The 14,551-nt window shown below is 45.1% G+C and overlaps 1 protein-coding gene across 1 annotated transcript in view; it reads left to right on the top strand.

Annotated features, from left to right (window-relative positions):
- SLC67A1 (solute carrier family 67 member 1) overlaps positions 1 to 14,551 on the top strand; it is a 64,514-nt gene that overhangs the window by 34,006 nt on the left and 15,957 nt on the right. Inside the window, exons 6-8 of the mRNA XM_080595236.1 lie at positions 7,475 to 7,590; positions 8,104 to 8,214; positions 12,834 to 12,934. Of these exons, the coding sequence (XP_080451362.1) occupies positions 7,475 to 7,590; positions 8,104 to 8,214; positions 12,834 to 12,934 (328 nt within the window). The remainder of the gene's footprint in view (positions 1 to 7,474; positions 7,591 to 8,103; positions 8,215 to 12,833; positions 12,935 to 14,551) is intronic.

Raw genomic sequence — 14,551 nt, 5'->3', positions numbered from 1 at the left:
CTAAGGTACCTATTTGAGAAGAGGGGAGAAGTGTTGTGTGCACCATTCAAAGTGCCAGTGAAAAAGGGATTTATACAGTGATATAACGAGGTACTCTTCTCTGGCTCACTGTTTCTTTCACAGCAATCCCGAAACGATTAGTCAAGTGCTGAGCTGAGTTTTGTTAAATTGCCTATGGTAGTCCAAAGGTCTCACTCCTGAGCAGCGCTAAACACTTCAGAAACCATCATTTAATTCCTGGATTTAAGACTTGTTTTCCCTGTCTGCATCACTTGATGTTGTTTAAGCTGCACTGACTTCAGCTGCCGTTTTATTGCCCAACCCCTCAGTCCTGCAAGGGCCACATGCAGTTCCCCACTGACTACTCTTTCCCCCAGTCCCCTGCATATCCTCAGCAAACTTCCTTACCTCACTGCTGTTCCAGATGGTTCACAGCTAGATCGAGCAACACAAGTCCCAGCCGCACAGGTGGGATGTGTCTGTTGTGAGAACTGACCATTTACACCAACTTGCTGATTCCTATCTTGACCTGCCTCAGCTCATCCAGTATTAGCCCTGCTGGGATTGAAGCCAGGTGTTGCAAGCCCCCATTCAATCAGTGCAACTCATCCCTGGTCTTTGTCTCGACTCCTTCATTTCTAGACATACAGGATGATACTATGGAGCAAGCAATGCCTTAGTCACCCAGCGGGCTATAGTCCCCTGTAGGGAGAAGCTGATTTCCCCCATTTTTTATAAATGAGTGTAAACGTGGAGGTGTTTGGTGCACAGAGAGGCAGTGGGACTGTGCAACAGGCAAAAGCAGCAACGGCACATACAAGTGCAAGCTTTGACTTAGCCAAGCGAGTATTTTGAAACAGTGTATTTTACCAGAAAACAGCACACAAACGTAAATGACACCTGAAATTGATGTTGGATTATGGACTAAGCACGCAAATCCACCCACATCTTATTCAGGCGTGACTGATATGCCTCTCCTGGCTGAGTTCTTCAGAAGGGCACCGCCTGGGATCCAGCAGCCGGTGGGCTGGTGCCAACAGGGTGCTCTGGCTGCTGGAAATTTGCCTCCTGCCCCAGGTATCCTGGGATCTGCCGTGCCTGCACTGGGGCTGGATGTCCCTTAAGGGACGTTGAGGCATAGGTAGCTCTGATGACTTTCGGGATGTGAACTCGTGGCTCCCATCCTGGTGTCCCCAGCACATGGCAGCTCCAACATCTCTGCCATTGCCTCTTTTTTCCTTTCCTGCCACCCAGTTTTTCCAGTTGTGGCTGCTGCTGGAAGCGAGCAGTTGAATGAGCACTTGTTGGTGTCCTTGCCCTGTGAGGGGCTGTGCTGAGGGTGTGAACGTGAAGCTTCACCATCCTCTTGGCCTGCCGCAGTAAGGTCAAGTTCACTGGAGTACAGAAGAGCCTCTTGCTCCCCGAAGAGCAGCAGCCTGCTGCTGCTGCTGCTCATCTAAAAAACACAGGGGGCGGGGAGGGGTTGCAAAAAGAGGGCATCCTGGTCATGGTTTCCAGTTGCGTCAGGGCTGTGAGCTCCCTCGCTTTCCTGCTGATGCATGTGTGGATACAGTTATCCGCTCCCATTTCATGTTCTGTCTCTAGAGAAATCACAGGCTCCAAGTGAAAAATGGAAAAATTGTAACCAAGGAGTCCTGCTGAGGAGATGCAGAGAAATACAGGTGATCTGTCCCAGATGATTTGTGCTACCTCTTGCGAAGTACTGCTGTCTGCCTGACCACCAGGAACCACAAGAAAAAAGGGCATCTTCCTCTGGCACATCCCTTGGGGGCTATGTTTGTTCCTGCTTGGGATGTAATGTTTCTTCAGCTAGCATCATTCTTTGCTCTTCACTTCATATGCTGTTCACTTCACATTCTGTTTTCACATGGGCATTTGCTTGAGCCGAAGGGCCCACAGGGGTAAGACTCATGCTGTGGTTATTCATGCCTCTGTATTACTGTACCGTGTGTTTCCCCAGGCTGTGCAAGTCAGGCTATCTCTGTACAGTTGCACGACAGTCCTGAGAAATATATGAAATGTTTTGAGGCTCAGTATTTCTGATTGAAGGTTTTGTGTGTGTTTGTTTTTTAAGAAGCACAAACATGGTCTTTGGTGAAATTTTGTACTTGTTTTTTGGTCTTCGGGAGGAGACAAGATGGACAAGACCACTATAGGTCGAAGATGAAATACATCAAGCAAGCATTGTCAAGACAGCAAAACAAAGTTCCTCAAGCTAACCCATCGCTGAGTTACCATGAGTTATGAACTAAACTTCTGCATCTCTAAGTTAGCAGTGTTTCTCACTGATGGAGGGCTGGCCACTGCTCATTTTCTTGGGGATGCAAAGCTGTTTACTGGAGAGCATGGTTTGGCATCACGGTTTTACCTGAGGGGATTTTTTTTCCTTTCTTTTTTTCTTTTTTTTGTCTTTATTTTCTTTTCAAACCACCAGCTGCTTTTCTTCCATAGCTGCCCCTCTCGAAGGGTGTGAGTGGATGAGTGGAGAGTGTGGCCGGACTGCAATCAAAGAAATATTTTGAGAGCCCTTTCAGAGCTCGTTAAGGAATCTGGGCTGGCTATGAATGCAAGCTTTATGCAGCATTGTTTTGAAGTAGGAGTGAGTCACTAAAAAACAATCTGCACTCTCTCCATGTTCAACTTTGACTTTATTAAGAAAAAGAGAAAGAAAACAAACACAATCCCATTCACTGCAGAAATACACATTGATCCTTTAATCCTCAGGGAAGCGTCGGGAACTGCTTCCTCCTCTAAAGAATCGCTGTATTGACGCAACATTTAACTGTGCAATTACACACGCACATTTTCTCCTGTGCTTTGCATGCAGAGCAGGGCTCTGTGGCTGGAATGCTAATCAGAAAGTGATTGATGCTATCTCACTGCACACACAGCCCCAGTGCAGCCTCCCAGCCAGCCGGCAGCAGCCCTTTGGTTTTGTTACAGCCAAAGGTACTTTCACCAAGAACTGCTGCACAGCTACTAGGAAATGCTCTGTGCATGTGTTCGTATGTACGTACATATACGAATGTATATATACCCGTGCATACTTGTTTGCTTCCCAAGATCCTCATTGAATTTGATGATCTCTAAGGTCCCTTCCAACCCAAATCATTCTATGACTCTATTGCTGGCTATAAAGCCCACCAAGTTTTTCTGATACTTCATGTGCGACCTGTTTGGACTTCAGGGGCATGCAGTACTTGGTGAGAAAGCGTTAGCTGTGAAAAAGATGCACCTTTTTCCTGCTTGTTTCCCTCATTTTCCCTCATTGCTGGAGTTGGGGATACTGAAATCAGCCTGCTATCTGGGTGATGCACAATGAAATAAAAAGCATGGTGTGTGCTAGGATTTACAGCTATCTGGCTGTAAATGCAGAGGCTGGTTGAGCCTTAGATGGGAAGAAATTCAGCCCTCTTCCAGCCAGCTTTGAATGTTAATATTTTTGCTGGGTTTAATCTCTTTGCCATTATTTTATTATTAATGGTTTCATCATCAATTCTACTTTCCCACCAGCGTTAGGGATGGATTTTCCATATGGAAAATCCTATTTGTCATCCTATTTGTTATCAGTGACCACAAGCTAGAAAGTGAGTCTTGAAATAGCAAGTGGGGCTGTCTCCCCAGGGGCTTGTACAGTGTCCAGGGGTGCCCTTGATTCTCTTCCTCCTCTTTTGGGTCCCTCCTTTCAGGGATGTGTTTTTAATGTGTCCACCACACTGGCTTAAAGGCTTCAGGAAAATGATAAAATAAAATTTAAAAAAAAAATGCTTTTGTTATGTCGTTGAGCAGCATTTGGCTGATGTTATGAGCTCCTGAACTCCCAGTCCCTCTGTTCATGTTCTCATTGTATGTTTCTGAAAGCTTAAGTCAGGGCTAGTAGCGGCTGCTTCTGTTAGTGCAGCAAAAAACAGTCCTTTAGTTTAATTGTATTAGTTCTACCCGCATCCTTTCTTGTGCCTGTTGCTCAGAAAATCTGTTTCTGGTTTTAGCAGGATGCATGCTGGCTGGTGTGCTGGGACAAGAGGGAAGGCAGGAAGGGGAAGAGGATGGGGAGAGGTCCCACAGGAGCAACCTGCTTAATGTGTCTCATTTGTCTTACTAGCACCACTGTATCCCTTCCTGGCACATGTGCCTTCCTGATAAGCCAAATAAGCAGAAGAAAGAGCTGTTCCTCAGAGCTGCCATGGGGTGTGAGTCCTGCCCTGCAATCTTGCTGCTTGTGGGACTCCTCACCACCACCACCACCTCTGTCCCACCCCACCTGTGCAGGGTGCAGCTCCACTCCCAGCAGCATCCATGGATGCAGGCTGTGTTTTTTCCTAGTACAGGGAAGTATCAGCCTCTGGTCTAGATCCACCTAGAGTCTCTGTGTCTCTAGGTGCTGATAAAATCACAGGATATGGCACAGGAGGTGCCACCATGCGAGGCCAAGGCCTATGCCAACTAGATTTTTCTTTAAAAAGCTCAGAAGAGGTCATGGCTTGAATAGCCCTGGAGGTTATTTTCCCTTCTGTCTTCCCCTGGGCTTCTGAGGCCCCTGAGAGGAGTAAAGGCAGAGTCTGACCCTGTTCCTGATGGCAAAGAGGTGGCCAGGTGTCTATATTAATATAAAGACCAAATTTGACACTTTACTCCTTGAAATGCATAAGGAATGGACCCTTCCTCTCCAGAGCTTGTTGAAGGGGTGAAGCTTCCAAGTGAATAATTCACGTGTTCTAACGGAAATATCAGAAGAAAAAAAAAGGGGCGGGGGGGGGGGGAGAGAAAAAGAGAGTGAATGGCCTTCTGTGTCGATACAGCAGTTTTATGACCACTGGTTTCATTTTGTATTTCTTAAGCAAGCAAACAAACAGTTGGTTTCCAGGACACGGGTGCATTATCTCCAATTCCAGAGTTTGTCCCTGCCACACAGGACCAGCCTAGCCTGAGGGTGTACCCTCATTACCATCAAGAAATGCTAATAATGCTTAATATGTGGAAAAACATGAAGCACTTACAGAAGGCTGTGGTCATGAAAAGGGATTTTCAGATGAGTTTGAATGCTTCAGGCTTTTCCGGGAAATGTGTTTTTGAGATCTATATTTTACTGGATTCCCCTGAATTCAGAGTCCAGCTGTACAGAATTCCATAAATCCATGAAGGCAAGCCCAGGTTTTTCCAAATGTGTAAAATTTCAAGGTTCTCCTCTCCCTTTCAGAGCAATGAATTATCAGTTGTTTGCTTTCAGCGGAGTACATTAATTAATTACTGGTTTTATAGGGGGATCCTTCACTCATTGCTGGCACTTGCTGTGGTTCTTCTTGGATCTAAAGAGTAAAACATGTTTGTGTTGGCATCTAGGAGTCTGGAAAACCTCAGGAAAAAATAAGACTGGAAAAATAAACGTTTTTTTCTGTCTAACAAAAATTTTTGTGATTTTTTTTCCCCACAGAATGAAAGTTTGAAATACAGAAATAAAATTATAACTATATATATAGAGAGAGAGAGAGCCAGCTGGAGCTGCTTCTTTTGAATGTTTTATCTTTTCTATTTTCTTAATAAAGATCCTTTATGTTGCAATGCAAACTACAAATTCCAGACTGCTTGGATAAAAATTTGGGTCGAAAAAGTTGATTTCAGTAGTTTGTGAACTGTTCGGCAGATAATTTTAGATCCGAAAAAGGCAATCTGCTGCACTAAAAATAAAAAGTAACAATCCTATAAATGACTAATTTTGTGGTCCAGGGTAATTAGCAGAACAGCTTGGCAGATGGAATGCAGCAGGTCTAAATTACTGCACTAAGTCCATTAGCAGGAAGATATTATCTAACTTTGTTGTTATTAATGATAATTAATTAATTAAAATATTCATCTGGGAGTTTTGCTGTTGCTATTAACAGGAATGCATGTGTGTGTATATATATATATATATATATTTGCTCTTTAATGTTTTTCTCATTTGTTTGCATCCCAATCCTTGGCTATCTTGCTCTGGGACTTTAATAATAACCCCGTTACAGTCTAGAAATTACTCAGACCGCACCTCTGCTTAGCATGGAGGAAGCTTGAGGCTTTTACAATTTGTGCTGCTGGTTGTTCCATGAAAAACATAGGCCGTGGTCTGACAAGGAAAGCAGCAGTAAAAAGCCAGGCAAGAAGCAGCCCTTTATCAGCAGGCACACAGGAAGCACTGCTGTGCATCTTGCAGGTCTTTTTGGAGTCCCATTTGATGAGGTGAGGGCACGTTTGTCTCCAAGTCTGCATGGGCTCGCATGGCTCCAAAATGTTCTCTGATGAATCCAGGTGTTGCTTTGCTAAGATCCAATGTGCTTAAATTTTGATGCCCCAGAGAGAGCATGATGGTCAGGTCGTCTTGTCCCCTCCGTGACACCGGTCTTTGTCAGCCAGGGATTCCCACCCCAAATCTGCATCCTGCTGTAGGCTTTCGGCACACATTTCTCAAAGAATTCCCCTTTGACTAACAGGATTGTCATGATGGAGAAGACTTAATGAGCTGTTTTAGTGGATAATTGCTCTCGCTGTTAAACACAAACCATACTTTTTCCTTTGTTTTCAGCTCGAGTCTCCTGAGATTCAGTCTTCCAGCCCTGGACTTTGTTCCAGCTGTGTTTGCTGAAGTTAAAGCCCTTCAGAGTCTAGTCTTCCCATGTGCCCTTAAAGACTAAGAGGAGTCATTTCCCGTTCTTGTCTTTTAAGAGGATAGTGATAATTTAGGACTTCTTATTGACTCTATTGACTTTTACTAGTTTGTGTTTGGGTTTTTTAGATAACTTACAATTCACTACAGCTAATAATTGTTGTTAACTGGGTCTACATGTAAGGATGTGGCCCCACATCTGTTAAAGATACTAAATTTGGGCCTCTGGTGTACAGTCAAAGTTTTGTCGATTGATCTGTTATATTTAGTGGCTCTTTTTCAGGTGGTGATGTACCTCTGGTGTTTTCGGATCTGATTGTACTCTGAGCTTTGTTCTACCATCCATAATCATCCCGAGTACTTTCTTCACTCCTTAACTTCATTTGATTTCACTGAGAAGTTTCAAGCAGTGAGATAATACTTTGATGAATGAAATTGGGGATTAGATGGGGATTAGATGGATCCTAAAAAGCATTTACTCTCGCTTTCCGTGGGAAGATTTCTAAGCTGCATTAAACCAAGAGGGGCTCTTTTCCCCTAATACTCATGGATTTGTATTATACCATGTAATTAACAAGATTAATATTAACATTAATATCTTGATGTCAGTATTTAGGTGAAATGTCATACTGTGGTCATATCTAAGGCCCCCAGGAAAGCATGGGAGCTCTGATAGCCTTCTACATTGTAACTTCAAGGGGGTTGTTCCTCATCCAAGTAAAAGCAGACATGTGCCCAAAACCTCGCAGGATGGAGGTACAACTGTCTTCTGTTTATGATAACTACCCACTTACCTGTATTTCTGTCTGTTTGCAGCATTTTTGCTCCTATATATATCGGGCTGGTGGGAAGTCTCATCAACACCATGATAGCAATGGTTTGGATCCCTTCACCAGCTAAATCAAAGTCAGAACATGGTGAGGCAGAGCACAGTAAGTATTTACTGCTTCTGATAAATAGCACATAAGTAGGGACAGGGGATTGACTTGATGGCAGGACTGTGCTGAAGGATTTGGGGTTGCATTTATGGGCAAAAAGGTGCACCTCTTTGCTCACACGTCCTCATCCTCTTCATGCCTGTGAGAAAGTACTTACCAAGAGATGAGCTTGAGTCAGATGAGAAGGATTTAGGAATGCTGAAGATGCAATCATCTAATTTATTTTGCATATGAACTGTCCAGAGTTTCAGCTCAGCTTTCCAGATCCCAAAGCTTTACCTCCAAATTCAGTTCTATACCAGAGTTAACTCTTGCACTGATGTTTACCCAGATGATACTACTCCAGTTAGGGTTTTTCCTCTGCATTCCCAGAAAGCATCACTCAGAAAGCCATTGCCTACACTGAGCAGAGCACTGTAACAAGCAACAAGTAATCACCCTGAGTTTCTTGTTCCCTGTGTTTAACTTGTATAAATATAATATTATCCAATATGTCATCTTCCGTAGGCACATCACAGTCTGGCAGCGTGTTCAGCATCAGAGAAATCCTACACCTGATGAAGTTTCCGGGAGTAATGGAAATTTTCTTAGTCAAGGTCTTTTCTGGATTTCCCATAGGTAAATCTCACCCATTACCCATGGTTGTTGATGTATTTAAAATAAGAAGATACACGCGGTAGACCAGGCTGGTCTCAAGTTACTGAAACCACGACGCGTGTGATCGCAGAGGAGTAAGGATTCGGCTCGTACCTCAGTGCTGCATATTTCCAGATGCTCTCAGCTACATAGGGTCAAAAACCTGGAATTAATGGAAAACAGACTGCTTGTCACAGGCCAATTTTTTGACTTTTGGCAAATCACTTAATCACTCTGCCTAATCCCCTGGCTGTAAAGGGATGGTTTTCTCCTCTTGTCTGCCATTTCTATTGAGGCTGGAACCTCTTCAGAGCAGAGGCAGATCATCTGTACCCTGCCAGAAACACTGAGGTCTCTCCTGATTTTACTTAATGATTTTAAGGGGAGGGAATTATGCGTACCCTAACTTTTCCCAGCAATTTAAAGATATTGCTGGACAAGAAACTGTGGTCAGACAGGCTGTTAATTTTTGGCTGTGTGCCAGGGAGCTGCTAGCTTTTTTTTTCCTTCCCTTGCACCTATGTGACAATCCTTGTTCTTCTCTTTGAATATTCTGTGCATTTTTCTCATGCCGTGTTCATAACCCACTGCTATCTCAAACATACCGCAGACAGGCCTGTTCCCCTGCTCCCTTTGAGTCAGTAGCAGTCTTGGCACATTCCATTAAATTCTGATTTGTAAACTGTAAATTCAGTGTACAAATAGAAGTAGGTTTGGCCATGGAGAGTGGCTAAATCAGAAGGGGACAGCATTTCTGGGAATGACCAGGTTCCTCTGTTAGCCTTGCAAAGTCCGACTGGAGCTGCAGAATAACTTGCAGGGAACAAAAGGATTCCTGATTTTTTTTTTCCTTTTCTTTCAGTGTCTACTTGGCATTAGCAGAGACAAATAATGCTAATTGGTCCTATCCCCAGTGCTGGAGATGGAATAGTATCTCCGTGGATTGGTGGCTTGCCCTAAGAGTGCATCTCTTAGGTTCTTATGAAACTAAGCTTTAAAACTGTGTTTAAATAGTGTTTATAAAATGACAGTGTTTCCCAGAACGAGATCGCCAAGTGATGTTTAAGAGGATATTCTTTTTCCAATTTTGGCTCATTTCTCAGCTCAAAGTAGCATTCTTTTCTCTGTTTAAAAACACTACACTGAGACCACATCCATTTGCAATCTGCAATGTAGTTTCCTGTGCACTGTCCTTTTTCTAACAGGCGGGCAAGATGCGCTTTGGTTTAGTCATCGCTGCTGAAATGCAAATGCCTCTGTGTTGTAGAAGACATTCTTTTCCTGTACACAGCAAAAATACATACTAAAACATAATAAACATCTCCTGCCTCAACTGCAAGGGAACTCGTAGGGAAACAGGATGGAAAGTGAAGTTGAGATTTAAGGCAGGACATGGGCCAAGTGTCACTGAGATGGGTAGGAGTGTTTCAGGGGAGCAGGAATGGGATCACTGGAGGCATTCTTGCTGCAAGCAGAGCACTACGGCCAGGAGTGATTAAAATCCTAGTGACTTTGCGGGTCTCTCTTCAGGCCACTGGCCATAGGGTTGCAGCCGAAAGGGAATTTGTCCATCACCTCCTCCTCGGCTGCTCATGGCTGGAGGCTGAGCTCCTGTTGGCCTCATTCACCTTTCCTCTCCCTGCTGCAACTGTATAATTAATTAGATCATTCAAATTACAGACCTTTCTCTATTTACTTTGTAAACAAGTTTGTGATATACACAGGAGAAAATCTTCTGTTCCTTATGGATCTCATTGTTGTCCAAAATTAGCTTGTATGAGAGAGAAAGAGCCTTCCCAAGAGGGCTGCAAGGTTGGGAACCTCCTCCCTGATTTGCATAAAAGCAGAGACCAGCTCAATGCCTCCTCTGGGAGGAGAGCTGCTGAGGGATGGAGGGGCAGCAGGTCTTTCCAGCACGGCCAAGTTGCCTGCTCAGCTGACCTGGGAAAAGCAAGCATCATTTCGTTGCGGTAGATAAGAGACAGAAAGCCAAACATGTGGATAGAAATGTCAAACATACCTCTTGCTGCTCAGGGATCACCAGGGCTTTGAAAATACTGATAATTAGCTGCTTGTGTGAATCTTTGATTTTTGGGAAGCCTGCTTTCTTCTCACAAAGGCAACCCCTGCAGTCCCCCTGCTACCACCTTGCCATGTAAGGCCAGTATGCCCTCCCAGAGCCAGAGGCTGCATTTATAAATTCCCAGTCTTTATCTTTTTTTTTTTAATTATTTTTAAATGCATTTCACACCCCCGTATCTCCTTGGTGCTCTGCCTCACATTTATCGAGTTTCACAAGCCACTTACCTGCCTTCTGCTGCATGACCATCATTATTCATTGTTCTGGTGCAAGGTTTTCTAAGGAATTCACCCCTTGTTTAGCCCCGTCTTTCCCAAGAAGGTGAAGTTTCTGAGACCCCCTTCGTCACTGAAAGAAGGGAGGACAAGGAGGGGCTCCCTTGTCTGGGCAGTTGTAAGTAACCACGCAGGCATGGGCATGATACCTGTCTGAAGAAAGAGATGTTTGCATCTCCGTGCAATGTGTAAGGCTAAAGAAGGAGAGCAGCTAGCCCCCTGCACAGAAAGAAATGAGCTTGTTTGGAGCAGAAAGATCCAAATCCACCTAAACTCAGCAAGGGACTTCAAAGGGGAGCTTAGCTGCAAGAGCGGGCGCGTTGTACCAGGAAGAAGCGTCAGGTATGTGGGAAGGCCGAATCCCTCCTAGGTGGTACCGCAGCAGGGCAGCTGCACGAAGGCAGTCGCGCCCGCCCCAAGCCAATCTCCCCGCGAGTAAAACCAAGTGTGGTTTTTCTTTCATTTCTTCACGTGTGTCTTTTATAAACATGTGTAACTCTGTTGTCTGTTTTGGATGCTGGGAGTAAATGCTGTGATTTGCATGTTACCCTAAACTGGCTGGGGCTGAGAGGCATTTCAAAGCAATTGAGTACTGACAGGCGCTCCCCACCGAGGGGTGTGGCAAAGCCATAAATCTTCACATGCACCCAGCACCTTCTCCAAACCTCTGGGGACCAACACCAGCCAGGCAGTAAGGGAGGAGGAGTTGTCCCCAGAAAGCTCTGGGGCTCAGGAAAGCTTTGTGGCAGGGCCTGGGGTGGGAGGGTGTTGGTTCCTCACGAGCTGGGGAGCTCAGAGTGAGGCCTTCCTTGATGAAGATGCACCACTGGTACCAGCAGTGCTGTGCTGTTGGACACAGGGGAATTGGGCTGATTTGTTCAGGTGTGAGCCCTCCCATCCAAAAGCAGAGCCTGGGGCAGGTCAGATCATGACATCATGTAAGTGACTGTTTCCCCATCGTCTCACCAGCACCCAAAGCCCTTGGTTTGAGTTTTCCAGTTGGGTGAATTTCACAGGAAAAGTGCGGTCCCTGTCTGAATGGGACCCATAAGGAAAACCCGTTGTGTTGTCCGCCGGTGATGGGTGGATGTGGTTGCACTTGGGGTGAATGTGCTGCACTGCAGTCAGCAGTTTGGGACAGCTCTCCTCATGCTTCCAGGAAATGTGAGCAGGATCCTTTCTGCGCTGCGGGGTACGTGACTCACCTTGCCAGGCCACAAGGCCTCATCCCAGCCCTCACCCATTTCCTCCTGGCCTCTGCTTTCCTACCATGAAGCAGAAGACTTCAGCTCCCAACTTACTGAGTCTTTGCAACTCGGAGGATCTTCCAAGGGCAGGGATGGACCCCTGGAGGTCACCAGCTTTTTCCTCCTCTCCCCATCAGCATCAGACAGTTAGATGGGGGGGACATTTACACAGAGAGTGTCCCAATTTCCTCCTGTCTTTGTCGCCCGAGGTACACAAGATGTTAGGGAGGCAGCAGTCTCACATCTTACACCAGTTCTTTAGCAGGCTCTGTCCCAATATTTTTAATTTCATGGCTCTGTGTGTATGGTGGAGTGTGCGTACACGTCTGTATTTGTGTATGTTTGGCAGGGAAGGGAAATGCACCCTACTGCAATTTTAGGTGAGATTGAGCAGGCATTTTCTGCTGTGCTCTCCAGAAATTGCCTTAACTGAAGAGCTGCCCCGGTGCCTACTGTTCCTGTCCGTACGTCCCTGACTATTTGTGGTGATACCACTATCGTGCCATGAGAGAGCTTCCACGTGCTGCTGAAATCACCGTTGGGGTGTGCAGCGAAACCTCCATGTTTGGTCTGATGTCACCAGGTTGTTTCCCAAGCAGCATTGCCAATGGTGGAAAGCTGAAGTTAGGCAAAAGGGAGGAGGAATCCAATCAGATTATTCTCTGGTTACAGTCTTGTCTGAACAAAGGTTTTCTTGCTGCCTTAATGGTTAGTCTGGCTTGGGTGATAAAAATATTTACCAGTTTATTATAAACAGCTGAATCTACAGCCTACGTAGTCACATTATTTAAAGATGAAAGTAAGCGGGATAAAAAGTGAACATTTAAAGACTAAATTGCTATACTGACTTTGAGTAGGATTCTGCTCATGTTTATATCCAGTCCCTGTAACCCCAGGGAGAGCTACTGACTCATGCTGGAGGTGACTGGGAGCAGGGACTGGGCCGTTACAGGCACTGGAGTTGTACTGATATATACTTTTCATTATCCCTCCCTCTAGGTTTGTTCCTGATTATGTTTTCCATCATCTCAATGGATTTCTTTGGCTTGGAAGCAGTGGAGTCTGGCTACCTGATGTCATATTTTGGTGTCCTTCAAATGGTAAGTGAAGTGGAAGCCCCCCTCTTGCCACACTAATGTCTAATGTGCACCTTGCTCCCTTTTTCACTCATGTTCTCCCAAATCCAGACATGATATTGAAGTGAAGAGCACAAATGTACTCCTAGCTCTGCTGGTGTTACTTGACTTCAAAAAATAAAAATGTCTCCAGATTTATTCTATTTCTTGGAATGGAAAGAAAGCAAAGCGAGGAGCGTCTTGATTTTTTTTTCTCTCTTGTCCCTTCCTGCAGGCTTGGAATTAGATGATCTTTAAGGTCCCTTCCAACACATACCCTTCTGTGATTCTTGCAAATCTTTAAGCTGTGGAGCTAAAATTTCCAACAAGTGACACGTCATCCTGGTTTTTGTAACAAAACGTACATTGAAGTTAACGTGCCTTGATTATAAGGTTTTCAGTGGTGCAGGGTAGCTCGTTTACATTTGCTTAGTAGCACCCTGTGAATTTATGTAGGTAGATAGTCTTACTGGTATTTTCACAGATGCCTTCAGTGTAGAAGAAGGACTAGTTTCTGCTGTGTGGAAACAAGCACAGCAAGCTTACGCTTTCAATAAAATAAAATAAAATAAAATAAAAATATATATGGGCAATGGAACGTGGTTGTGAGACTAATAAAATGGGCAAAATGGAAAAGTCAGCTGAATTAGGCCATAGCAGGACCAAAAATAATGGTGCTGCATTATTTGGAGGAAGAGGCTAATAACTGTGCAGACAGAGCAACAGATGGTTACAAGCCAGCCGGAAGGTAGAGATGCAAGTTAAGCAATATCCTGAAGGAGGGTGGTCTTGTTATTAAAAAAAAAAAAAAAAAAGAAACGCCTTCCTTTCCTGGACATTGCCGCAGAGTTCCTGTGGGATTTGGAGGAGCTTCCCATCTGTGAAATGGCTATTTTAGTTCCTTCCCTTGTGAGCTGGATCTGGCATAGTGTTGCCAGTCGCTTGGGCTCTGCCCTGTTCTCATAACGTGATAGAGCAGCCAGAGAGCATGGCTGTGCATCAGTGAGCAGAGTAAAACATCTGGATTTGAGGAGCTGGTGCCTTCACCATGTGTGTTTTGGGAGGGTGGCATTTGACTTGCTGTGTCTCGGTCCCATGTGTTCAACACCTGCTGTCAGCTGGATGCATGCTTCCGTTCAGCTGTGTTGGAAAGGAAAACAGCTCTGCTGCTCCACAGCAAGGAAAGAGTGTGTGTGGCAAGTGGGGTGACCAGCAGCTGCTTGCCAAAGCACGTCTGACCCAAACTCCAGTGCTGATGGAGGCTTACTCTGCACTTCTCTTTGTGCGCTGCCTCCTACAGCAGTACCTCCAGGATTGATTCAGGTTTAGGGGGGCCGAGTCGCCTTCTGATGTCCTCTTCCCTCTTTGAATGTAGAAGGACACACCAATAACTCTTAACATAGACGTGTCAGCTAAATCCCTAATATATGTCTACACGGAAATCAAATTTGGGATTGCAGCATGGAAATGGTTCTTGTTTCAAGCTGGCTGCTGTGGGTTACGATACCACCAAAGGTGAAAATGGTGCAGTCTGGGAAGGAGTGGCGTTGTGTTGCTCAACGGAGCTGGGACGGTGCTGCTTGGTGTGGGATATCTGTCTGT

This window comes from Anser brachyrhynchus (assembly GCF_964034855.1).
Source record: "Anser brachyrhynchus genome assembly, chromosome: 5".
Taxonomy (NCBI): Eukaryota; Metazoa; Chordata; class Aves; order Anseriformes; family Anatidae; genus Anser; species Anser brachyrhynchus.
This window is presented reverse-complemented; position numbering and strand designations above follow the sequence as displayed.